Raw genomic sequence first — 26,657 nt, 5'->3', positions numbered from 1 at the left:
ACAGGATTCCCAGTCACTTCCACCATGGGCTCAGGAGAGGGTGTGACAGCCCCGTGATAAACTGCAGTGCAAAACCAGGGGAAAAAGTCAGCCTCCTGCCTACTTTTGATCCTCATCATCCTCCCCATCTCCTCAGATCCCAGGAAAGGAGACTTGGTGAAAGCAACATGAGCTTGTTCTTTTGTTGCTAGGAAGGTGCAAATAGTAGACCTGGTCCTACTGTCTGAAGAACTCAAACAATCCTAGTCTTAGTGGCTAGGGGACACAAGGGAATATCCCAGTTATTTCCCCAGTCTGTGGCAGGCAGATAGGAGCTTGCTTTGGCTACACTTAGGGTTGGTAGAGGATGCCACAGCCCTTCACCCAAAAGTTCCTCCACCAAGCTGGGGAGCAGACAGCTGCTGAGAGCATGGGCTTTCCCTGGAAAACAAGGTGGCAGAGATTTCAGGTGTGTGGGCTGGACTCCCTGCTGTGACCACAATCAAGACAGACACCGCCAAACCCTCGCTGTTTTTCTGACCTGGTGCTGCCTTGTCCATGGCCTCAGCCTCAGCCTCAGCTGTGGCCTTGGTCTCTGCCATGGCCCTGAGCTCTGCCTGTTGAGCTTTCAGCCTCTTCTGTGCTTCATAGTCATCCAGCACCTCTGGGGGCAGTGTCCCACCCACGGCACGTGGAGGCATCAAAAAGTTCTTTTGGTACTCAGACCCCACTGCCATCCGCAGGATCTGTGCACGTAGGGAAGAGAAACCATACGCAAGATTCCTTTTCTCACTTCTCATCACACACACTCAACAAACCCATTTTGTGTCTCCTCCCTTCCTCCCAACAACATAAACTATTTAAGTCCTCCCACAGCACATCAGCAGAGTTGGCTTTGCCCTGGGAATTGCCTCCATCTCCCTGGCACAAGCCTGGGAATGCTGGAGTGCTGTGAAGCTTGGGCAGCGTGTCTGTGGGGACCAGACCTGCCTTCTCACCTTCTCCTCCTCAGTCGTCATTGAGAGAAGCTACAGCAAAAGAAAGTGAGGATGGAATTAGGAACTAGAACATGATGCAAACAGCTCTAAAGCAGTTTCTCTCTGCAGGATCCTTAAGGCATCTCTTGCTTTGGGCCAAACAGACTGAGCAGGTGACAGCTCAGAGCCCACTCAACTGGAGGCAAACCCGAGCCTTGCTTTGAGATTAGCAATTAGTAACCATGTCCCACCTCACCCAGAAACCTGGACATCGCACCCATACTGCTCACTGGGATTGCTGCCTCCAAGGGTTTACCCGGCTTTAGCTCTGAGATTTGCTTTTCATACTGAAAAGCCATGCATGGTGGGGATGTCCTGCAGAGCCCAGACACCAGCCACAACCTGCTCTGCAGTGGACATCTGGTTTGGCTGGCCAGCTCTGTGTGGAGGAGACTTCTCCCTGGGCCTGCTCACCAAGAGTCATTTGAACACAGATGGAAGGAAAACCAACTGCAGGCACAGGCCAGAGCTTCCCAGTGACCATCAACAGTGATCACTGCCAGTTCCAGCAGTGACTGCAGCAGGGAGGCAAGCGAGGCATAAAATGGACAAACACGGATGTTAAAACCTCAAATAACCATATGCAGACAACAATCAGCAGTTAAAAAGAAGCAAAGATAAAATAGCTGCCTTCAGCTGAAGAGACCTTAGGAATGAAATCGGATTAAGCAGGATGAATCTCCTGTTACAGAACAGTATTTCTACCTGTTGCCTTTCTTATTTCATTTATTCAAAAGGCAACTTAACAAGAGCCTCAGTGGTGATGGAGGGTGGGTAAGAAGCAACTCAGGAAAGGCAATTGGTTTTCTTAAAAAGTTCATGGACTTCACTGTTATGGGTTTAGGCTTCGTAGTGAATTTTCCCCTTAGTCTGGGAAGGGCGATAGAGTTTTGGGGGGTTTTGGCTGTTGGGGGTTGGCTTTTCTGTTCAGGGTTTTATGGGAGTTGTGGCATGATGCCATGGGCGGTTGTGAAGTTGGACCTGAGGTTTTGCAGGGAGCAGACTTCTCCTTCCTTCTGCTCAGGGATAGGGAAGCTCAGCCCCATGGTGCTGAGGGAGGTTTGTTTGCTTGGCCCCGGCACCTCACTAGGCTGCAGCTCAGCACCGTGATTGAACCTGCCTGCCTTCCCCGCTTCTGCCTGTTGCCATTTGGCACTGCCGAGATCTCCTGTTGCCCGTGAGTTTGCAGAAGGAGCAATTTCCTTCCTTTCCTCCTTCCCTCCTTCCTGCCTTCCTTCCTTCCTGCCTTCCCTGCCAGTGCCAGCTGGGAGGGGACCACTGCCCTGCCAGAGCCCACAGCTCCTGCTGCCTGTGATCGTAACTACACCAAAAGGGAAAAACAGTACTTGGTGGGCTGGAAACTTCTGTTATTGCCTTGTCTGTGCTGTCCTGATATATTCTAGTAAAGAACTGTTAGTCTTTTCCCATATTTTTGCCTGGAAGCCCAGTAATTGCAAAGGTACAATAATTTGGAGGGAGGGGGTCATCTTTCCATTCCAGGAAGATTCCCGCCTTTCTTGGCAGACATCTGTCTTTTAAACCAGGACAGAGACACCAGAAAATACTGCCTGTCTATTCCTTGGTACTATTTGATCTCACAATGGCAAAATACTACTTGAGGCACGAGCAGCCCTGGAGTCACACCCTGAAGAGGCTGCTGTGGCAGAACATGAGTGACAGATGCTTTCATGCTCACATGGTCCATTTTGGAACGCTCAGATCCCTCATGCTGTGTCCAAGCCCAGGGAGCACTCACCAAAGGAAACGTCACCGAAGTCAAGTTCATCGACGTTGAAGTATAAATTCGGTCTAGTGACAAACCCCCTGCAATGAAGAGGACAGAGGAGGAAATGGCTTGGTTAAAGGGAACTGCAAAGCATCCAGCTGTCATGGCTTGAGGGCATAAAACCTGGTCAGGGGCATTGTGGGTTTCAGATCAACACACCACCAGCACAGTGTCCATGTGGACAGGAGGCAGCCAAAGCCCAGTGGCCAGCAGCCAAAGCCCAGTGGCCAGCAGCCAACAGCCACTGATGGGGCTTTGGGCACAGGTCAGGTGGGAAAAGCCCCTGAGTAGCTGATGGTCGCATGAAGGACCCTGAACACACACCCAGACATGGCTCCGTGCCTCAGTTTCCCCATCTGTAATGTGACAGACATAAAGGTGTCCCCACAAACTTCTGCAACCAGCGTTTCCAGCCACAGGTTCCCTGCTTTGCTACTTCTTAGCTGCAACTGGTGTTCCCATAGAGGAGCTTTCTCAGGAGATTTTGACCCACACAATCATTACTGACAGAGTTTTGAGACATGAAGCCAGGGGAGCCCCAAACTTTCTCTGAAAAGAGCAGCAACAGTGAATCTTAGAGGAAAGGATCAGCTTTTCACCAGTGCACCAGCTAGCACAGCCAAGAGCAATAACTTAAACAACCAAACAGGGATGTCCTGAATCTACCACACCACCTCATCTGTCCATGAACTCAGCAGACAGACTCCAAAAGTCACCAACATCCACTGAAATCAGCACTTGAAGCTGAATAACACTCAACAGTTTATTTCATGGCTGATGCCAGTCAATGCCCACTCTGCCTTTTATTTAAAAATCAGGACCAGTGAACTGTGTCTTCTGTTGTGTTCACAGGACTGCCACTGGCTCTGCTCTACACATCTCAACAAGAGACACCTGCCCTTGCTCAAGGAGAAAGCTGCTTATGCAATAACATCCCATAACCTTTGGGGGAGGGACAGAGGAGAATCAATTATTTGATGGTGGAAGGTTCCATCTTGATTTCCAAAATAAAAAAGCAGCACTTTTCTTACAAAAACAAAGCTGGCATAATTGCTTTTCTACTATGGGCAGATCTATTTGCCACTTTTCTCTTGCTAAGTAATAACTTTCTTCTTGGTTTTTTTTATCCATCTCTCTTATCTTATTGATATAATCCAGTGCAGATTGTTTTCGTTTCTTTACTGTCTTGATCCAGGGCCTCCCAACAGCAACAGCCTAGCTTCAAAGCTCCAGAGCAGCCACCATCAGCTTTCCTGCTTACACTACATTATCCTACTAGCACATGGCTCAGACTGGCAGGGACAAGCCCTCATGCTGCTGTGGTCCTGAGGACTGAGCTCTGCTCCCCTTTTATCTCCCCTTCTCCCTTTTGCTGGGCCAGGATTACCTCTTGCACTGGCACGAGCCCACAGGATGATGCCCATGTCCTTGGGACAGTTCCTGCTACACAGTTGCCTGTCTCCCACATCAGCCCTTTCCTGGCTGTGGAAAGGAGGTACCAGAGCACTCCCTGCTCAGGAGCTGGGAGCACAGCTTGTCCCCCACAGCATGGCCATGAGAGGTGAGGTGAGGCTGCTGCTGCCCATTGGTGATGGATTATTAAGGGAAGTTTTGAAAACCACTGCTGCTGCTGCTGCTGCCAAATCACCCAGGCTGGCCCATCTCCAAAGCCCTGGGGGCCTTGCTGGCTGTTCAGGTGGGACATCCCAGAGCAGCTACTGCCCAAAGCTGATCCATCCCACTGCGGGCCACAGCCTAAGCAGGAGACATCCCTGCAGGGAGTAGTCACTCCAGCTCCCGGGTACCCACACAGAGCAGCAGGCACCCCCACACTAAAGGGATGCCACAACCAGAGCCAAGATTAGGACCTCAGGCAACACCTGTTTTCTCTGCTCCACCACAGAATGAGGTGGGGTGGGGGGCATGTCCCAGAGACAGGTACAGATGTGCCCAGCAAGCTCCTAGAGTCCTTACTTGATTGTCAGGATAGCAGGAGTAGGAGATCCAGCCACAATGAACTGGAATTCTTCCTCAAACGTCCCCACTGTGGTAGCATTGAATGAGATCTGGATGGTCTGGATCCGACCTGGTGCAATGATGCCCTCCTCAGGTACAAACTTGAAGCAGTAGCCCAAGTTTTTGGTTGAAGGGATATAGCGGAAGGGAGCATCAATAGCTCCTCGGTTAATCAGTTTCACCTGCAGCAGCAAGAAAGCAAAATGGAAATACATGTGGAATCTTCTTCTCTTTGTGTGAATTATTGTCTAATGATGCAATTAACACCCAGAAAAGGCAGAAGATGCTTTGTGCTGCTGAATGCCAGAAGTCAAAAAATAGAACAGGACAAGTTCTGCCTTTGGGTTTTCATACAAAGCAGTGGTAGCTCCACATAAGCAGAGCCACCCTGGGGTTTTCCCACGGACACAGAGCAGTCCACCTCTGGTCAGCACCACCGAGCTCATTCAGACCTGGCCCTGAGAGCAACATGGGGCGATCGCAGCTGTGTAGTGAATCACCACAGAGCTGCTGCTGCCCCAGTTAGCACAGCTCCAACAGTACCATCTACTCATTCACCTTCTCCCATATCATGAAAACAATACATTGATAATGAAGCATCAGCATCAAAATGTATAGACAGCACCATCTTTTGGTAGGAAAACTCAGCACGTCTTTCTCTTCCACAGCCAAACTCTTGAAAGTGTCTGGCATGATGTAGTGCCTCCCTTTCTACCTCTTTCAGTTGCTCTCTCGTTTTTGATTTTTTTTTTTTTTGGTTGTTTTTCCTTCCAAACTTGATACTAATGCAGGGGACGCAAATAGAAAAATCCTTTGCTTTATTCCCAGGAACACTCTTTTTCCAGAGCCAGAGATGCACCAAGGCTGAAATATAGTGAGGGACTGGTCAGCAAGGGGAAGAACTCCCAAGCCCTTTGTAAGGGCCAGTGCTGAGCCAGGAAGCTGGATAGCTTTCCTGTGGCTTCCAGGAATAAGCAGGAGACACCTGACTGAAAATTGTTTGCAATGGACTGAAGCTCAAACGTAGCCAGTTTGTTCCAGCTGCTTCTGAACAGCTCAGCACAAAGGTGCCTTGTGTCTGGACTTGCCACAAAAGCCTCTGAACATGCAGCTTTTTGACCCAGTGTTGTTTTCATATGCCAGGGGATTGTTTTGCAGGAAGCCTCCCGGCTGATCCCCAAGGAAGGCTGCCCAAAAGCAGGGATTGGGGCTTCATGAACAACAGACACACCTTCTTCACTGCCCCCCCAGATTTGATCAGTCCATCAAATACTCCCTGTTCACAACTGCCCAGGTTGGCAGGAATTCCACAGATCCACCAGGCTGCCTCAGGAGCCATCAGGATCCGTCCCAAGCCCTGCTGCTCACCTCAGAGATGTGGCAGGTGTCGACTAAAATGTCCCCAAGGTCCAGTGTATTATAGCTGAGTTCAACCAAAGGTCCTTGACCTTGTGCTGTGAGGTGCAGGGGCAGCCTGCTCTCACGGCCTGGGGGGAGAGACGTCCATTTCAGTACAATAATTCCCTCTGTTATACTGTATTTTCCAGGATGTCTCCATGCTAGGCCCTGACTCTGAGCTGGATGCAACCAGCTCCTGATGCTGCAGGAGAAGATATGGACCCTTCTCTTCCCTCAGGAGATATCCCTTGGGGCTGACTTCCAATTTCTAACCCATTCCTTGGGTTGCTTTCCAATTTTAGCCACCAGTTTGCTGAGTTTAAAACATCTCTGATGTCTTGTAGTGACAGAAGTAATGGGTATAAATTGAAAGGAAGGAAATTTAAGTTAGACATTAGGAAGAAATTTTTTACTGTGAGGGAGGTGAGACACTGGAACAGGTTCCCCAGGGGAGTTGTGGAGATTCCAGCCCCGAAGTGTTCAAAGTTCAGCATGGATGGGTCTTGGAGGTACCTGGTCTAGTGGGAGGTGTCTCTGCCCATAGCAGGAGCCTTGGCACCAGACAATCTTCAAGGTCCATTCCATCCTGAACATACTATGATTCTGTGTTTCCCTTCCTATGCACTTAGAGGAGCTTTGAAATCCATTCAGTGAAAGCACAAAGCTCATAAAGAGTTTGGCAATTGCCAAACTACCTGGCCCAGCAGCACACAACTTTGTTGCCAATGTCCTCAACTTCTGACACTCAGCACTGTGTTCTATTTCCACAGACAGAACTGCAAGGTGACAATTCCCACATAGGGAGAGAAGGAGCTGCTGGCTAAGGGTGGTCCTTCTACAAACACCTATGGCTCAGCCAGGTCTCAGCCACCTCTGGTCTGGTGGTGTCTGGACAGTGGGATGTGATCCAGGGTCAGGGAGCACATTTCTAACTCACCTGAGATGTTGCAGTAAGCCACACTTCGATACTCTAGTGCTTCTAGGGGTTTAAAGGTCACCTTGACTTCAGCCGAACAATTCGGCCCGATCTCTCCCTCCTAAAACAGAAACAGACAGCAAAACATTTCTCTTCAAACTTCAAACTTCTTGTTTTCAATGACAGTCCTGTAAGACTTTATTCAGAGCGTCAATAATGAGTGAACAACACAAAGAGCCCAAGGCAACACTCCAAACCCAGCTCAACACACTGCTGGAAGCTCTTAATGCTCAGCTGATCAGCTCCCACTCTCCACAACATTCCTACTGCTCTGACACAAGCTTTTGGTCACATCATGCTGCTGTCAGCTACAGTGATGTGGAACTGCCACTGTGCACTGGTGGCTCTTCCCAACAAGAGAACATGATCCCCTTCCTTGGAAATAAAAATATTAGTTTAACTTGTTTTGAAAGAAAGCAGAGGTTGGGATTATTCTAGGATTTACTCCAAGATGAGAAGGGATTTTGCACGGTGCAGACACCAGGCGTTCATCATCTCTCGCAATGCCAATACTCAGAATCTGGGTGATGGGTGATGGGGGGATGTGGGGGTTTGCTTGTGTAACAGCAAAGGAAAAGGTTTTCTGTCCCTGTGTGCAGGAGAATATAAAAGGCTCATCTAAACCTTCCACCCTTGTGTCCAGGCTCACAGATGACACTGGAAGGGAGACTCAGAAATAGTGCAAGTCATGGTTACAGGAAGGGATTGGCATTTCTATGATTAACCTTGGGCTGAATTTGGCCTCCTTTTCCCAAGGAACCATTGCATACTTCAGGTCAATATGTGAACTGGCAGTGCTCCAACACCCTCTGCTGAACCCTACACACCACGTGCCAGGGGAGCCCCTACCTCCAATAACTGATCCCTGTGGGCACTGCAAGGACACACATGGAGTGCCCTTGAGCTCGAGCCCTGGCAGCAGAGCTCAGCTTTGTCAGGCTCCCAGTCCTGCCTTGAGCCTGCAGGGCAGAAATGCTTTTAGCAGCGAGCTCTGCAGCCGAACCAGAAACTTGATGTCTTCCCTCTCAGCACATGGAGCCAGCTGAGGATCTTCCAAGTGACTGCATCTGGGGGGATGCTGAGTGGGAGAAGGAAGAGGAGGAGGAGGAAGAGGAGGAAAATGAGGCTCTCAGCTATCACTTACCATTGGCTCAATAGAAAAAACATCATCGGAGAACAGCATGGGGTCTTCTTGCACCTTTGCTGTCTCCTCCTGGACCATGTGGCTCAGGACGGCAGTGTTATCTTCACCGTAGTCCTTCTTCTCTATATTTTCCTCCTCAATGAAGTTTTCCAGCCACACCTCATTGTGTGGCCGCAGCAAATAGCACTGCCTGCAGCCACAGGGAGAGACAAAGCCAGCAGATTTTTAATAAGCCACATATTTGCAGAGAGACGTGTAAGTGCAGGACAGCAAAGCTCTGGGGGAGAAGCAGCAACAGCTCCCCAGAAAGCGCTGACCCCAAGCCATGGGGGCCCTAAATGGATCTTGTTCACTGGCACAGCAGGTAGTTTTACTCCACACTTGCAAGCTCAGGAGAGTTTTGGAAAGCCAGCACTCCTCAAGAGAACCTCCTGGCTCAAAGCCTCTGCCAAAACCGAGGGAGAATCCACCAGCCACCTCAGCTGGCTTTTCCTACCACTGAGCTGCTCAGGGGAGGCAGATAAAGATCACGGAGCACCCACTGCAGGAATTCCCTGGGAAGGGGAGACAAAGCTGGGTTGCAGCTATGTGTTACCAGCATCACTCTTTGTTTCTTCCATTTTGGACCTCCCCTGTTCCTTACTCTGCCTTTCACCAGAGCATCCCAGAGCACTTCCAAAGGAAATGGATTAATTCAGGCACCACATCCCTTCAGTGACATTCAAGGTTTTATGGGCAGGAAAACAGAGGCTCTGAGATGGGGAGGGTCTTTGTTGTGCAGGAGGGAGACAGCAAACTCCTGAAGAGACCTTTTCATGATCCAGAGTTTTTTGGGTCCCATCCCAGTGCATGGAGGCAGAATGTCCTAAGAGGGAAAGGATCCTCCACTATCTCCTCTCATGAAAAAATCCTCTCTGCTCTGAGATCTCAAAAGCTTCTGTGACAGGAGTGCAGTGGCCTTGGAGCTAAAACCATCCCTAAGACTGGAAGTAAGGAAGAACAAAATGTCCTGGTGACAGTCTAGGACACAAATTGGCATGAAAACAGAGGTAATTGGAAAAAGCCCCACAAAACCAAAACTGATTTGAAGTTTGGAAACCTAATTGTCTCAGAGGTAAAAGTGGATCACCTGGGGTCCAGGATGAGGCAGCCAAGTGGGAAAAAATGGAAATAAGCAGCCCAGGAAAGGTAATGGGATTTTCTTTTAACACAGAGAGTTTGTATGGAAGTCAGACACTTTGTAAGTAGATAGATAACACTGGAAAACCAAAAAGCCCAGGGCACTAAAGGACCCTCTTGCCAGCCATTCAAGCCAGTGAGGGTGGATCTGGTCCTTTGCAGGTGATTTAAAATGGCTCTGGGGAGTGGACCGACCTGGCCCAAAGGAAACAGGGGCTTGCCATGGCAATTTGGGCACAGCAGTTTTGGCACGGCAGTTTGCGTGGTGTTTTTCCAGTTTTTGCACAGCAGTTCATGCAAGCAGGCTGAGCAGAAAGGGTGCAGCCACCTACCCTCCTTGTGTAGTGCGCTGTGTCTTTTGGCTGGTAAGGAGGTAATTGCCTTTTTTTTTTTTTCTTCTGGTTTTTTTTTTTTTTTTTTTTTTGTTTGTTTGTTTTTTTTTTGTTTTTCCCAGCAATGGTTTAGAAATGATCAAAAGCCTTTGCTGCTGCTGCCAGCAAGAGTGTACTAACTCAAACAGAACCCTCCAGGAAGGACGCAGCTGTCCAGGCCCCTGGCTGCAGGGAGGGTCTGAGCCTGGTGTTAATATCAGAGGATAGTGCAAGAGACACCCCGTGGATCCAGAGGGTCAGGCAGATGACACTAAAGAAAAAATTCTGTCTGGAGAGTCTCCCAGTTGCACTTCATCTGTCAGATAGATCACAGCTGATCACAGCCTCAAGTATTAAGAAAAGAACAGTAGTGGTAGTAGGTGACTCCCCTCTAAGGGGAACTGAGGGCCCTGTGTATCAACCAGATCCATTCCACAGGGAATTCTGCTGCCTCCCTGGGATCCAAGTACTGGATATCACCGGGAGATTCCTTAATAACTAATTAACTTCATCTGTTCACCACTGTCTGGGGTACAGTGACTGTGAAATAATAGAATTCTCAATATTCAGTGAAAGAAGGAGGGGCATCAACAAAACTTCGTCTCTGGACTTCTGGAGGGCAGACCTGGGCCTGTTCAAGAGACTGATTTGATGAGTATCTTGGGAAACAGCCCTTAAGAACAAAGGGGTCCAGGAAAGATGGACATACTTCAAGAAAGAAGTCTTGAAGGCACAGGAACAGACTGTCCCTGTGTGCTGAAAGATGAGCTGACAGGGAAGACAACCAGCCTGGATGGGCAAGAAGCTTCTGAAGGAACTAAGGGGGAAAAAAAAAAAAAAGTGGTGTATCACCTTTGGAAAGGGGGTCTGGCAACTCAGGAAATGTTTAAGGATGTTGCCAGGTCAGGTAGGAAGAAGATTAGAGAGGCAAAAGCCCAATTAGAACTTGAGGAAATCCAGTTATTGCAATCTGCAATCAACCTTTCTTAAAATGCCATCCTTGGTTGGAATGTAAATAGAACTGCAATGCTAAGTGCTGAGCTCCTGAAGCCTAGAACACACACCCTAGTGCCAGGGATGGTTTACTTGGCCTAAACCATTCAAAAGTACCAACACCCCCCTGAGGCCATACATTAGTTTTAGTCTTGGGCCATGTATCACACTGAAATGCATCTTTCAAACCAACCTCCTCCTCTCTTTATTCTCTTCTTCCTCAGTAAGAAAAGCCTTCCACTGGAAGTGGGCTGTGATGTTACTCCTGTTTTCAATTAACATGATTTTGTAGTTTGATGTGGTGATGAAAGTCTTCCCAAACTTCAGGGAATTTGTGCTCAACGCAATGTCAACATCTACAGCTTCTCCTTGAACTTTTGTGTGTATGCATTTTTCACCTGGAAAAAGCAAACAGGAGTCTTTGCTCAGCTTAGTTGCTGATGGAAGCACAAGGAACAGAGTAAACCACAGATTACAGAAGAAAGTGTCATAGCTTTTAGCTGAATGAGCAGTTCTATGGATCAGTACATTTATCACATCGTGACAGTTCTGCGTGTACAGCATGGGCACTTCCTTAGACACCTTATTTCTGAGTGTGTTTGTAGAGATTTGGCCCCAAGGTGACAGTATGTACAGGGAGATTGGTCAGATGTGCTCAGATCTCTGGAATTTCTGCATCAAAGTCCTTCAGATGACGCTGAGGAGCCCTTTCCAGTCCTGGCTCGCCCAGGGTGGGTCTGCTCTGGGCATCCCATGAGACTCCTGTCTCTCCTGATCCCTTGGAGCCCTTGTTGCTGACAAGCAAATATGCCTGGGGACATGTGGGCAGAAGGGGAAAGCCTAGAGGAACAAGTGAAGGGACAGCTCACAGCAGGAGGGGACATAGGCAAGGAAACACAACCAGCTGGCTCTGCAATATGACAAACCTCTAAAAAATGAACACCATGAAAATCATCATCATCTCCCTCTCCAAACCCACAGACACATCAGCCTTGAAATATTTTATATTGTTCTGCTCTCAAAAACCAAGCTTGAGCATTTCAAATTAAATAAACAAGGGACAAAAGGAAAGATTAATAAGTACAGAGCAGCTTCTATATGAAGATTGAATAGAATTCCTCAGTCTAGAAATCAAATAGGAGATAGAAATGAGGTTTGCAACAGCATGAACGGCCTGGGAAATGGGGATGTGGAAAAAATTTGTCACCAAACAGGAACTCGAGGGCCTGGAAATGTTTAGACAGAAACTATATATATATGTGTAGAGGGCAACACAGAAAAAGGGTCTGTGACAAGCCAATGGAGAGGCAGCATACAGGACAGAGGTGTGCAAGAAATACATTGCATTGGAGAGAATCTGCTGGAGACCTCACACCTCACATATAGCACTGCCCAGCAATAAAATAAAACTTCACCCAGGCATGGCCACATGGTAGCGGAGAATCAAGGTTCCTCCTTCCTCCACTCAGCAACTCCCGGCAAAACAAGATTCCAAAAATCTTAGCCCTTTTAGAGGGGATCCACTTTATCAACCCCCTAAGCACCAATGAGTTCTCAGTATTCTTTGGGATAAAGCTGGAACAGGGGATGTACATCTAGAGGGAATTGAGGGGGATGGGACAACAGGGAGTGATGGTGGAGAACTGTCCTGTGCCCCGTGCAGTGCCCAGCACTCACCTATGACGCGGTACACTTCCAGGATGTCGGAATGGTCACCAACCTTCTGCGGGTGAAATTCCACTGTCACCTGCATGGTGTCACCAGCACCCAGAGTTCCTGTGTCTGGATCCACAGAGAAAGGACTGCAACACAAAGACAGGGATCAGGACTCAGAGGCACATCTGGGGATGATACTCCTTCTGCAGTGCAGGTCCCTTCAGCTCGCTTCGGCAAGCAAGGAGCAAACAGATCACAGTCAACAGAAGACAGAACAGACAGGATCAGAAACAGCTACTGACCCACTTCTGAGGAGATTCAGCCCTCAGAAGATCCTGGGGGATAAAATGACCTCATCTTCCCCATACTCTGCATCCAGCCCTTTGCAATGAGACTCAAGGGTCCAACTGCCAGGAATCCCATCAGAGAATGGTTTGTGAAAAGCACAGAGAGGGTTAAGAGCTATCTGCATGCACAGCTTGACACTGACTGCCTCAGGAATTTCTCTTTTCCTGCTGTCTCTAAACTTCATCTCAAGAGATGCAAATATTAGGGCACTACCTGTCCTGTGAGATTACAGGTTAGGAATCAGACAGGGAGAAGGAACTTTTCCTTGAAGACCAAGGAATAGTTACTGTTGAATTTGTAGTGTGATTCTTTGCTTTATTTTACCTTGAAGACATCTTGATTTAGCCTAAAAAGGGCACATTTGATCAGCATGTAAATGACAGTTGCTCTAAGAAAAGGAGCAATCAAAACTCTGAAAGAGTGCAAATGCAGATTAGAGCAATACAGTGACATGGAAACAAGACCCAAAAGGAGGATGTCATTTACAGTCTGAAGGACAGATCCCAGCGAAATGAAGCATCATTAGCAGGAGCACATCAAAGAAGCAGAACACTGTGTATTTACCAGCAATGCAGTCTGGGACTCTGGGTTCTCATCCAGGCTGGTGACTGTTTGCTTGTCCCACCAGACAAACTCTGTGCAATGTGTTGGAAATAATTATGCAAATTGTTGTGTGCACTTTGGATTTAACAGGAGCAATTAGGATTGGTCACCAGGTAAACAGCTCTTGTCTGACAAACACAAGACTCCGTTCTTTGATGCTCAGGGACAGCTCAGATGAAATGTGCTTCTGCCCAGCAGCTGCTGGGCTTTGTGCTCTTTTACAGCCCCACTGAGGAAACAAAAGTTCCTGGTCTTGGTGATTTGCTGGTGGTCAATCTGTCACTTACGAGTGTGTTCTGTGGAGTTTGGTGATGAATGCATCACACGCAAAAATAAAGAGAACATCTGGCAAGCTGAACTTTATTCATGCCAGCAGTGACAGCTGATGAACTTGCTTCAGGTTCTGGTCATTAAGGACCTATTGCTGCAGTTATGGTCCTGACCTGTTCCCATTACCACCAGTGAGAACATCACTACTGGCTGATGGAGAAGCCTTAGGCCACCAATGTTTATGTGCTGGACGAGAGACTTTGGAGAGAGGGGAGGAAAGACAAGGCCCCACCAACCCCAGAGCTGGATTACTGTGTGTGCTCCCACACCTGCCCTGGGGATACGCCAGGACTGCTACAGGTCTCTGCTGGGGCTTGGAGCGGGCAAGGATTTTTTTCTTATTTTTTTACCAGAAATTTCACCAGAACAGAGAAGCTGCCAGTTAAGAGAATCCCTGGCCAAACTACCGCCCTCCATTCCATTCCATTCCATTCCATTCCATTCCATTCCATTCCATTCCATTCCATTCCATTCCATTCCATTCCATTCCATTCCCACTCCTGCCCCATGTTACATACTCCTGCCCTCAGATGGCAGGATGGGAATAACAATCCTGGGGGGAAATTCAGGGGTTGCCTGAGAAAGAACATATCTTCTTATTTTCAAATTATCAGGAGAAGAGAAGGAATCCAGCCAAGTTCAGGACTCAATTGTCAGGACTGAAAAACTGAGTGCAAATCAGCCCCTGCATCTCCTACGTCACATCCTGGGCTGTACCCACCAGACTCCTCTGTTACTGCTGTAGCAGTCATCTCTCACATAGATCTGGCTCCCCAAGACCAAGGACACAAGCTCTGCAGTTAAACCTAACTCCTCTGAGTTTCAGCTAACATCACTGAGCTGTTCCCTGAGCCCACAGAGAGAAGAGCTATGAAGCAGACATCCCTGACACTGTAATAACCGGATGAAAACTACTACCAAGAGATGGGGCTGGCAGGCTAAATTTTGGGCTTTTATCTGTTAATTATGAGCTGTTCCTTAAGGTAGTTCTCATCCTGTTAGGTCTACCCTTTCAATGAATCACTACTGCACCCGACAGGAAGAAAAGGTATGGAGGGGGTTCCAATAGGTTGTTTTCTTCTGCTTTTTAACTAGGTCCATTTGTGTGCTTGTTTTCTTGTATGGCATCTAAAGACAGGTCCAGATCTCCCCATGGCACCTTGCAATCCCCAGACAATGGTCTTGCTTTGAGCAGTGTGTCTGCTCAGATGATTTCCAGAGGTCCCCTCCAGCAAAAGTTATTCTGTACTTTTATCTTCTAAATCAGCCCAATTGCTTGTCACATATTCACTAAATGTCTCATATTTCCTATACACCTGTGCATATACCTATGGGCATGTAGTATATTGATAGGAATAACAGGAGCTCAACCTTTATGAAAGTTCCCAGTGAAGAATTCAGGATCTTTTGCCAAACATTGAACACAAACCAAAATGAAAAAACAGCAGAAACACAGGAACTTCAGAGTATTTAAAAAGATATCTCAATGAAAGGGTACATGACCTTGTTCAGAGACTTCAATCGTCTGTTTGAAATTTTGAAGTGCCTTTCAAAGGTTCGTCATAGAACAGAAGAGGCTGGCAAGGGAAATCAGATCATCCTTAAGTAAGAGGAACTGCAGTGGCTGCCCACAACACAGCTCATGTTGGGCATCTGATGCAGGGACCACAGGAAAGCCACGTGCCTGTGGCCTCCCAGAGAATGGGTCTATTTGGCTGACAGTGGTGAGGAACCATTTCAGAAGCTGCTTGTGCCCAGGAGGGTACATGTTCCAGCAGCCTCCAGGAAATGTGGGACAGAGAAAGCTCAAAGGCTGCATCCTGCATAAAACATGAGAAGCAACAGCAAACCCCACATGTCCTGCCCATTCCCAGCCAGGGCTGCAGGGCAGCAGCTCCCACGCTCTGGATTTTTTGTTGCTCTTTACCAGCTCCGTTATCACCCAAAGGTGTTTTGCACAAGGACAGATGAGCTGCCTCACCTGTGGGTGTTCAGCTGGTAATGAGCTTCCAGGTTACCATCATTGTAAAGCAGCAGAGTCTTCTGGGTGCTGTACTTGACTGGGCACTGCGAGAAGTCCAGCTGGTCAGGGAAGTCCAGCGTAGCTTGGGTACCAATGGCCCGAATTGGCACAACTATCCTTTCTATTCCAGTGATGCAGATGAGCTCGTGGGTATAATCTTACAGGAAAAGAAACTAGCTCAGCACAGGGCATTCAGTGCATCCCCATGGCAGAAAAAAAAAACATTTTCCTATAATTTCCTTCAAGGGCATCAATTTACCTATTCCACCCCAAAATGAACACTAAATTCTACTAATATGTCACATTTTAAAGGCACCAATGTACTTTACAAAACCTACATCAGTGGCATTAAGCTCTTGTGTCACTTGGGTCATACAGAGAACTGCCCTAGGCCACCATAATTTTTACTCTATATTTTAATGATGTTAAATAATTCCTAAGTCCCTTCTAAGGAACATGAAGCTAGGGAACACAGGACATTCCTCTTTAGGTTTCTATATTCCAGCTGTTTGAGAATAAGACAAAGTGTTAAACTGACTCTAAGCAGCAAAAGGAAGATGAGAAAACAGCTGTACCCAAAGAGCTCCTGCACCTCTGGCCTGGTGTAGAAACATCACTTGGCTCAGAACTCCCCTCTAACTTTGCCTCTCCAACCAAGGCAGGAGAAGAACAGTGCTAAGAGATACCAAAGAGCCTATCTTTGTTTCCCTCCTCCCTTCCATGCCATGTCCTAAATCCTTCTGCATGAACAAGCCTCCAGATCACAGCACTGAGATCAGACTTGCCAGGGCCTCAGCACTGGTATTCAAACCTCCACACAAAAGCACGTTTGGCACGGAATGGGTTCCAGTTAACAGCAACCACAGTGATAGGCATGAAGACAGAGCCACAGCAGTGTCACTGTCACAGGCTCTGGGGTCACAGGTCTGCCTGCAGGTTGTACCTGCACTACACGAGCTCTTTCAGGCAGGTGTCCAAGTTCCTGAAGCTCACCAACCTCCTGTTGACTAAGGGCCCCTAGAGCTCAGTGTGCCTGTGCCAGGCTGGGTTCACGGGCACAGCACATCCTCTGCCCTGGCCTTGCAGCTGTATCATGGTTGCTTGTGCTCTGGGACAGCACAACTGCAAGGCTGGAGAACAGAGGGTGGGGAAAAAGCACCTTCTTTGCTCCAGCCCAGGGCGAGGCAGGGAAGCTGGTGCCAGTCAGGAAGGAGGAAAGTTCTCTGACCTCTTTGTTCCTCTACTATTTTCCATAATAATTAAACCCCTTTCACTGTACCTAGAGATGGCTGAACATCTATCAACACACCTCTGTCATTTTCATACTGTTCCCTGTGCATCTTCACTTGGAAATGCTCAGCAATGTGCAAGGAGGGGAGGCAGAGCCTGTCAGGCCTGGGTGCAGTGCCTGACAGCACAAGCCAAGGTGTGACTGGCTGCAGGCTGCCTGCCCACAGCCTGGAGCTAAGCTCACAGCATGGGATGGGCCATACCCAGAGTGCAAGGAAAACATTGGCTTTGGAGATAATTCTGTTTTGGCTCCTCCAGTCTCACCTGGTTCTTGTTAGGGGTGAAGCGGATGCGCACAGGGGAAGATGTGCCTGGTGGTATGATGTGGTATGCTTCATTGGGGCACGCCAGCTCGAAATAAGGTGATCTCTCCATGGAAATCTTCACCAGCCGATTAAACTGCAGGAAAGAGATAAAACGAAGATTTTGCCTCTTGTGGAAACAGGATGAGAGAAGACCTGTCCGTGCCCTGGTGACATCCTTCCTTGACCCCTTTTCCAAAGCACTTGCAGCTGTGGAGGTACAGGCACATAGTTCACAAGGGTGAACTTGAATCCCTTCTGTCTGGGTCCAGCATTTTGGCCAGGGGCAGTAGGGCAGTGCCTGGTAGGAAGGAAGGGCTGAGCAGGTCAGCACCAGCAGGATGGAGACAGAGCACCAGAACCAAGTCATCTGCATACTCAACAAGGCCAAAAAGCCTGCTGGCTTCTGCTTGTAGACAGTCAAACAGTTGTGTTCCAAAGGAGGAATGTGCTACCTGAAAGCAAAACAGCACATTATCCTGGGGGAAGGAAGAAATTCCCTTCTAGCAGATCAGGTCTGGGTAAGGCAGTTCTTGGGATACAGTCATGCAGGCAGACCAGCAAGATAGGAGACCAAACACTGTGGCCTTACTGGGAATAAAGGCAAATGTGAAAAGCAGAAGGAACACAGCAAGATGATCCTGAAAACAAGGAGATGGCAAAGAAAATTTAAATGGGCAGTAAAGCAGAAAGGAAGAATCACAAAATGATGAGAGCAATCAGCTTGCCAAAGGTGACAAAAACACAGACAGGCTATGCCTATTGACTGTTAGCTTCAAAGGCATTTTCTGCCTGGAGAAACACTCACTCACAGTGTGGTTCCAGTATTAAAATCCAGTCTTGGCTCTCCATGGGTTCTTGCTGCCTATGCAGCCTAGCTGGGCTGCTGGGTATTCCTGCCTGCAGCCAGCAGGACAGGTTCTACCCTTTGGGATACACAGACACAGCAAACATACATTTTCTAGCACACAGCTGTCACGCTCTGAGCACCAAAATGCTCTCAAAAAGTCTAAACTGGATGAATTTGACTCTCTCCTGTCTCTTCCCACCAGCCCACTCTTGGCACAAGCCTCGTTTGAGAAAATGTTTCCATTACTGAAATTCAAATGGTCTCCGATTGTTAGTTTTTCTTTTTACATTGGAACATAACTGTTGACGTTTTTCAACTCATTCCCTCTCAACTATCTTGGGAAACTGCAAAACAATCACAATTTCTTCAAGTGAAGGTGAAAACCTCTAGGAGCACGTGGATGTGCTGTGGTTCTCCAAAGGGAAAGGAGAGCACCATGCTGCTTTTGGAAAACCTGAGCAGAGTTGGATGAAGCTTAGCAAGAGCCTGAAGTGGCACCTAAAGGCCTCCTGCTGCTTCTGCTACATCAATCTGATTCCAGAACTGTTTCAGAACACATTTCCTGCAGTACCAATGCCATTAATTATGAGTGATTCCAGCATAAAGTGGAGCCCCTTTAGCTTTGACTGTGACCTGCACAAAGGGAGCCAGACAGGCTGAGAGAGGCAGAGATTCCTACCAGGAACTAAGACTAGCCAAGGAGACACAGGATGTGGTATACACTCAAGGCAAGGTATGAGGACAGGTAAGAGCTGTACAACCCTCAACATTCCTATCAATCCAGAGCTTTCAAGAGAAGGACACTCCTTTAGGATAGATGTCATCAATTCTGGAGGCCCTGGAGCCTGCCTGAGAGGCAGTAATTTCCATGTTCTGGAGAGAAAGGCCCTCAGTTGTGAGAGGGACATTGAGAGCCTAGAGAAGAACAGCTTCTTCCCCCAGTCCTTTGCAGTTTTATGTTAATGTACCCCAGTTGTACTTCCCTGGCTGGCCCATTGGCCTCTCCATCCCTTTTCCCCTTATATGTATGTTCCCTAGAATGTTCTCCCTTCTCTGCTTACCCATTGGGCCCATTTTGCTACAGTGTCCCATCCCCTCTACCCTACTGGTTGTCACCCTTTGCCCTGCCTTTGTACCACCCCTGAGCACTCAGCCCGTTGGCCCTGATGCTCTGCTCTGCCCCCTGTTCCCCATATTTAAACCTGGACCTTTCACTTTCCTTTTGTCTTTGTTCCTGGGCCCATGCCAAAATTCCCAGCACAGGAAGACTTCCACCATCTTGCAGAACAAAGGTGCCGAGACATTTTCTTCTGGATGTGCTGCAGCAGATAACTTGGCTTTGCTGCACGCTATGGGAATTATACCACTCTCCTCTTTCAGCACAGTGTTAAAACTCCACATCCCAGCACTTACCTTGTCCTTATTTATGAGAAACAGTACCATTTCAGAGACTTCATGAGCGACGAAGTTCTGAAATACTATCTCTGATGGGGAAACCTGGAACAAGCAGCTCTTTTTCAGGGGAGCTGATGACAACTGGAGAGGCAAAAGAGAGCAGGGAGAGGTTCAGCTGCTGGGAGGAAGGTTCATGAAGGAGAATCTTACACCAATCCCCAGTGAAGTACAAACTCTGGGTGAGCATATCTGCCCAGGCCACACTGGAGAAACAGCAGCTCACCCACCTCCACTCTGAGCTGATCAAGACCTGCTGGGCCACACAGAGAAAGCTCAAGCCAAACTGCTCTTTTGGCTTGTATTTCTCCAGGTTTCCTTCTCCAGCATGCCAGGCAGCGCTTACCTTAAGCACAGCTCTGTGCCCATGTGGTCACATAGTTCTAGGGCACTGACTGAGCATTCATGGAGCAAGTAAAACCCACAATTTACATCAGACTCCATGGGAAACGATTTTGCGATGTCTTGTACTCTGACATAGGAAAACCTAGGCCCACACAACTGCAAATACCATTTTTGATCTAGACATTTGTAAGAAGAGAACAGTACCAGAGGAGATGTGAGAGATGAGGCGAAATTTTGCTGAAGCTAAAAGGTTGTTAAGTGAAAGAATGAAAGTTTTTGGTTCTCTGTGTTGTTGTTTGGATTGTTTGGATTTGTCCAGGTTGGTTTGTTGGGTGTTGCTGTGAGCTGGGAGAGGGACAGGCTTGAAGACCTGACCAAAAGGAAGTAGGATGAGAGGGGAGGGGACAGAAAAAGCTGGCAGGCCCGAGAGAATGTGAGTTCCCCAGTAGCCATCCAATGGCAAAGGGGAGGAGGGAGACACACCCGGCTCAGTTGAGTCGTTACTAATAAACAGTTTTCTTTTGCTTCTATGATTTTGTCCCCTTTATATTTAAATGTTACTGCATTTCTAACAGAGGCAAAGGCAAAAATAAAGTAACACAGAAGTTGGGAAAAAGACAAATGAAGTGAATGCTGATTGAGAAATAAGGTTCATTTCTTTTGTCAGCAACTTGGGTAAAAGCAGAGTTGGTACTCCTTTTTCCATGAGCTTTAAGTGGGTGCTCTCTTATAATCTATTGTTGCTATTTTATTTAATACCATTGTGGAGGCACATGTGGAATGACACAACAACAGCAAATGCTTCTGGAACATTGGAGAAAACTCTCCCCTGCTTTGTCTGTCTTCTCCAGCCACACTGCTGTCACTCCAGACACAAGCAGGTCCCCTGTGTGATTTCACAGGAGACACAGTCTGCTGAAGGGAGTGGCTGCAGCACACTTGTCCCTTAGCTGTGCCCCTCTCTGAGGTGTTCCTAAGGCCCCTCTCCAGGGCAATCCTTAACCAGTGTGTTACATGTCTCTTACTGACAATTTCCTGCTCAACAGCCCACCTCAGACATCTACCTATTTGGACAGTACTTTATACTGAGCCAGTCCTGCAAGAAAAGCACTTTAAACACACCTCTAAGTAGGCACTGCTCCAGATAAAGCACATCTATTCCTCTCTGCCCAGGGTGACTCTCTTGTACAGGTGGCAGTGGCCTTTTCAGAGAGTGGGAAGGAGCTCTCAGAACTCCCCTAAATCCATCCCTGCACAACACTCAAAACTCACAGCGAGGAGAGAGCACTGCTGGGTGAGTCCAAGAGACACAAGAAAGCAAAGTTGTACCAAGAGTGAGGTGGGCAGGAATGTGTCCAAGTTTTAGTTCTCTCTGTTAATTAGCATTTGTGTTCTCCTCCTTGGCTCACAGACCCCTCCACAGCAGAAACCAAAGGGATCTCCTTGACAGAGCCTCAGCACTGGGGCATCTTCAGTCAAGTGAGCTCCAGCCACCCAGGGGACCTTTACGGCCCTGACTCCACTGCTGTCTGCAGGGCTGGATCTGTGCCCCACACAGGAGATGAGAGACAGCAGCTGGCTTGGAACCTCTTCTAGCTGGGACCAGCCATGTCTCTCAAGGCTTTGGGCAGAGTTGGAGCTTCCCCCGTCTCACATGCCCGAGGGCAGGTTGGTCAGAGCAGCACAGGTGAGTGTCCAGCCTGACAGAAGGAATTACTGTGACAAAGGGAAAGGGAAAGCAGCACGTGCTCATGGCTTCAGCTCTACATTGGCTGAACCTGGCTTAACTTGGCTCCGGTGGCACAGCCAGGCAAGGTGCTGGACTGTCCCTGAAGCAACAAACGGTGTTCCCTACTGCAGCAGGACAGCCCCCACCGACAGGAGCACGGCACAGAGAGGTGGGGAGGGGGTCTGCAACTTGACAGTGCTGCTGGACAACAGGCAGGGCAGGGAGAGGAGGGACACGAGGGGAATTTGTGGCGGTTTTGGGGCTAAATTTGGGCATTTTGGTGAAATGGGGGTGTCCCGAGGGAATTTTGGGGTGTCCTGAGTGAATTTTGTGGGTTTTGGGTAAAAATCTGGGGCTAAATACAGGGTTTGGGGTGTCCCGAGTGGATTTTGGGGTGTCCTGGTAGAATCTGGGGGCATTTAGGGGTGGAATTTGGGGTTGAATTCGGGGTTTTGGGGTGTCCCGGGTGGATTTTGGGAAGGTTTCGGTGGATTTTTGTCACAGTATAAACTCTGGAAAAGGACACTGGTGGGTCACAGCCCACCAGGAGAAAAGTTCAGAAAAGTCAGGGCGTTGGTCCGATTGTCCCTGCCTGGCTGCAAGAAGCCAGAATTGGTCAAAAGGGGGCTGGACAGCCAGACTTTGGGCCAATCACAGGAACTTAAGGAGATACATTTAGGAGGTGATAAAAGGAACAGGGAAGAAGAATAAATGCTTGCTTTGTTCGAAAGGCTCGTGGTGTGCATGTCGGCTCTCTCGGGGGGCTCAGTCACAAAGCAACAAATGGTGCCCCGTGAGAGGAACCAAACCAATGTGATATATGTTATAATTCGTGTTTATATAAAAGGATTGTATGAAATAAAATAAAATAAAAAGAACCTCTTAAACACCAAGCACCCGGGGCCATAGACAACGACCGTAATTAGCATATCAACAGACCTAGCCTGGCGATCTCCACAACAGAGGGGAAGAGATCATCGATAAAATACCTGCCAAAGTACCAATGATCTCATATGGCTCCCATAAGGGAGAAGACAGCACTTCATTACACATCAATATGGAGCAGACACAGCCTTCATCAGCATGTAGGAAGGACTTTTGTCCAGGGCAGCACCAGAAAAGGATTTAATTTAAATATAAGAATTTGCTGCAGAAACAAAGGAAACTCTCGCCTCAGGCTAGGAAAAACTGTATAAAGTTGGACTCTCCGAAATAGCAGGGTGTGAACACAGGGGGGGATCTGATGCGATAGAGGTCAGATCAGCGTGTGTGTCCACCCAGTGCCGACCCCGGGCTCGGCGCTGTCGTGTTTTCGCTTGTGGCTTCCCAGGACCGTATTTTCGGTCGCAAAAATAAAAACTGCTGTTTTGCTATTTAATTCGATTTGATTTGGTTATTATCTGTAACACCAACAACTGGTGACGAGCCAACGTGATTTCGACAAAAGCCAGTCCTGCAAAAAGCGGGGTGCTAGCCTTTGAGCTAGGGAATCTGCCGAAAATAAGAAGCAGGGGAAAATAGCTGGCCCTGGAGCCAGGGAGTTTGCCCTAAGAGGCAGAAGAAAAAAACTGGCAAAAATCCAGGTCGTCCTGGAGACGAGGGAAGCTGGAAGAGAGAGCCAGGGAAATCCAGAGACCATAGAAAAGAGGTCCAGAGACTTGAAGGAAATTTTGGCCGGAGCCAAGTGTTATAGATAATAACGAAATCAAGTCGAATTAAATAGCAAAACAGCAATTTTTATTTTTGTGACCGAAAATATGGTCCTGGGAAGCCACAAGCGAAAACACGACAGCGCCAAGCCCGGGGTCGGCACTGGGTGGACACACACGCTGATCTGACCTCTACCGCATCAGATCCCCCCCTGTGTTCACACCCTGCCATCTCGGAGAGTCCAGTTTTATACAGTTTTTCCTGGCCTGAGGCGAGAGTTTCCTTTGTTTCTGCAGCAAATTCTTATATTTAAATTAAATCCTTTTCTGGTGCTGCCCTGGACAAAAGTCCTTCCTGCATGCTGATGAAGGCTGTGTCTGCTCCATATTGATGTGTAATGAAGTGCTGTCTTCTCCCTTATGGGAGCCATAGGAGATCATTGGTACTTTGGCAGGTATTTTATCGATGATCTCTTCCCCTCCGATGATGATGATGATGATGATGATGATGATGATGATGATGATCTCCTCCCGTCCGTTGTGGAGATCAACGGGCTAGGTCTGTTGATATGCTAATTACGGTCGTTGTCTATGGTCCGGGATGCTTGGTGTTTATAATGTTCTTTTTACTTTATTTTATTTCATACAATCCTTTTATATAAACACGAATTATAACATATATCACACAAGGAAAACACCTAAAGGATGGGAGGAGCATTTTCTACATGTCCCAGCCCGATTATTCAGGTATGGAAGATATTTCTAGAAGAATGGGAAATTAATTATTCGGAGCAACAGCATTTTGATTTAATACTATTGCTAAATAACAAAGGAATAGAACTAACTAATGAAACTGCATTTAATATAAATAATTGGATTAATATTGGAGAACAAATGTTAAATGCTGCTTTAAAAGATGATAAAAACGCAATTAACGCTTTAAAACCATGGAAAGTTATCTTGAAGTTGCTAAAAGATAAAAGCCGATTTGTCTAGTAGCAGCATGGAAGAAAATGTACCTACTTTATGCGGAGAGACTATACTGACCGGAAAAACTTTAGTAGCCGGCTCAGAAACTCTTAATTTATCCAAAACGGCTGTAGAGGAGGGAGAGAAAAAAACCCAACATGGCAGCGACCGCATGGCAGCCGGAGGGAAAAAAGAAACAAAAACTTCCTGGTGGAGCGTGGCTCCGCCCCCGGGCCGGCTCTGGTGGGAGCTAGCCCTTGCTCCGACCCACCCCAGCTGGGTGGTGCTCCCGGTCACGGCCCAGCCTCAGAGGGGAGCAGTCCCGGTCACGGTCCCGGCCCCAGCACAGCCTCTGCAGGCCGTGTCGTCGGCCAACAAGGAGAGCGCGGCTCCGCCCTTGGAAACCCCGGCCGGCTGCCAGGAGAGGGCGCGCCGTGATGACGTCACACGAGGAGCGACAGGAGGAGAACCAGAAAGGGGGAGCATCGGGGGCTCCGAATTCAAGTCCTGCCTCAAAGATCAGCTCCGATACTGCTGTAACCACAGCACAAGAAAACACTCAGGGCATCCAGGAAAATAATACAAAACACTTTAATGTTACCAAAGAGCCGGAAACCGCTCCAGCTCCATCTGATCCTGCTGTGATCTCCGAAGCCAAGGTAGTGACCACACTTTGAAATTCACCTACATCTCCAACTGAAAACTGGAAGTTTTTAAGGGAAGAGGGAGAAAAAATGCCTGGTTTAATTAACACCCAGCGTCCATGGGGACAGGGAAATTTCTCCCCGGGAAATAAACATTTAAACACTAACCTTTCATTAAGCTATGGAGGGGAGAAACACAAAGATATAAAAAGGAAATGTTTGCAACCTAGTATCATTTCCAAACAGCCCCAATCACACGAAAAACCACTATCTCGAGGGGGTGGGACTCAAACACCAACACAAATTAAAATGTAGAAAAAACCCCTAAAAGATACCCACCAAGTGAAAAGCAGCAGGAAAAGAATTCTCAAAATAAAGCTTCATAGAAACAATAGCAAGCAAGTCAACCTAAGAAGGTACCACCAGACACATAGAAAAGCTAGAACACAGCAACAGAGAATAAACTATCTTCTCAATATATGTAGCAGGATGTTACTTGCCTCATGTCTTGAGACAGTGAAAATAAAAACTGGAAAACTTAAAGGCATTAATCCAAGCGATGTTTACCCTCAGGAGGGTTTGGCAGCTGCTTTGCCCATCTATAATCTAAATTTGTCAAAGCCTGTATATTTTGCAAACTTTACTAAGTTAATATTTGCCTTGTTCACCCGTTCTTTTACATTTGCTGAAAAGGTGTGTTATCAATGCTGCAAATACAGTCTATTATTTTTTAAGTGTATGTTGAATTTACACTACAATGTTTGTTAATGTTGTTTGTATACATTGCACTAGCATTATATATTATTAGCCATCCAGAAAAACTTTAGGATGTTACTTCCTTTAACATTTTAAGTTTCATGAATCAAAATTATGTGAATTAGTTTAGTGGGGAGTATTTCATTGCCAAATTAAAATTGCATGGTTTTCTAAAATACTTACCTCTTACCGCTTTTCAAAATTTAGTAAAGGTTTGGTTTTAAAATATAATAGAAAAAATATTTTGCCTAGTCTAATATTTCAGCCCTGGCCAGGTTGGAATATTAGCTAAGCAAAAGAATGTTTACTGTCAAAACCTTCTCAGTCTCTTTCAATTGTGGCCAGATTGGAATTTGACTGACAAAGGGAGAAAATTATAAAATTCAGATATTTCTGAGTTAAAATTGAAAACAAATAATTTGATCTAGTTGATTTAGCCTTGCAAAAGCTAAAACCTTTTCCTTTGAGATAAACATGAATCTTATCCGGAGAAGATTCTCCTGAGTTATCATTTAAAAGGAAAATTCTTGAACAATATTAAACACTAAAATAGGATTGTAAAATATCAACAATTATAATTTTCACCAAACTAAGGTAATTCAAAATGCATGTTTTCCTCTGTTGTAATTTCAAAAACAAAGAAAGGGGGAGAAAGTAGAATTTGAAACTTTTGTGTTCTTAATTGAAATAGTCCTAAGTTAAAAGGTTTATTGGTTAAATAAAACAAAGAAGAGTAAGGAATAAAAGAAAGATGTATGTTCTTATTAGAAATGGTTTTAAGTTAAATGGTATTTTGCTTTTAAAATGTTAATGGTTTCGAACTGAATTGTAA

The 26,657-nt window shown here is 47.1% G+C and overlaps 1 protein-coding gene across 3 annotated transcripts; it reads right to left on the bottom strand.

Annotated features, from left to right (window-relative positions):
- Positions 1 to 26,409, bottom strand: LOC117001319 (hydrocephalus-inducing protein homolog). Of its 3 annotated transcripts, XM_033069562.1 has the most exons (13): positions 24,504 to 26,409; positions 19,695 to 19,817; positions 17,394 to 17,528; positions 12,557 to 12,681; positions 11,073 to 11,277; positions 8,337 to 8,526; positions 7,154 to 7,253; positions 6,187 to 6,305; positions 4,777 to 5,000; positions 2,773 to 2,840; positions 978 to 1,007; positions 521 to 725; positions 1 to 61 (listed from the first exon to the last, which is right to left on the bottom strand). In XM_033069562.1, the coding sequence occupies exons 3-11, from the start codon at positions 17,465 to 17,467 to the stop codon at positions 988 to 990; spliced, it is 1,125 nt and encodes a 374-aa protein (XP_032925453.1). In that variant the 5' UTR covers positions 17,468 to 17,528; positions 19,695 to 19,817; positions 24,504 to 26,409; the 3' UTR covers positions 1 to 61; positions 521 to 725; positions 978 to 987. The 3 variants fall into 3 exon arrangements, with proteins under 3 accessions (XP_032925453.1, XP_032925454.1, XP_032925455.1); XM_033069563.1 differs by lacking the exons at positions 1 to 61; positions 521 to 725; positions 978 to 1,007; positions 19,695 to 19,817; positions 24,504 to 26,409 and adding an exon at positions 15,798 to 15,996 and having other exon boundaries at positions 2,579 to 2,840; positions 12,557 to 12,661; positions 17,394 to 17,479; XM_033069564.1 differs by lacking the exons at positions 1 to 61; positions 521 to 725; positions 978 to 1,007; positions 19,695 to 19,817; positions 24,504 to 26,409 and having other exon boundaries at positions 2,579 to 2,840; positions 12,557 to 12,661; positions 17,394 to 17,480.
- Positions 26,410 to 26,657: the final 248 nt, after the last annotated feature.

Source organism: Catharus ustulatus, chromosome 11 (genome assembly GCF_009819885.2).
Source record: "Catharus ustulatus isolate bCatUst1 chromosome 11, bCatUst1.pri.v2, whole genome shotgun sequence".
NCBI classification, from domain to species: Eukaryota; Metazoa; Chordata; class Aves; order Passeriformes; family Turdidae; genus Catharus; species Catharus ustulatus.
Note: the sequence above shows the minus strand (reverse complement) of the source record. Positions and strands in the feature narration are given on the sequence as shown.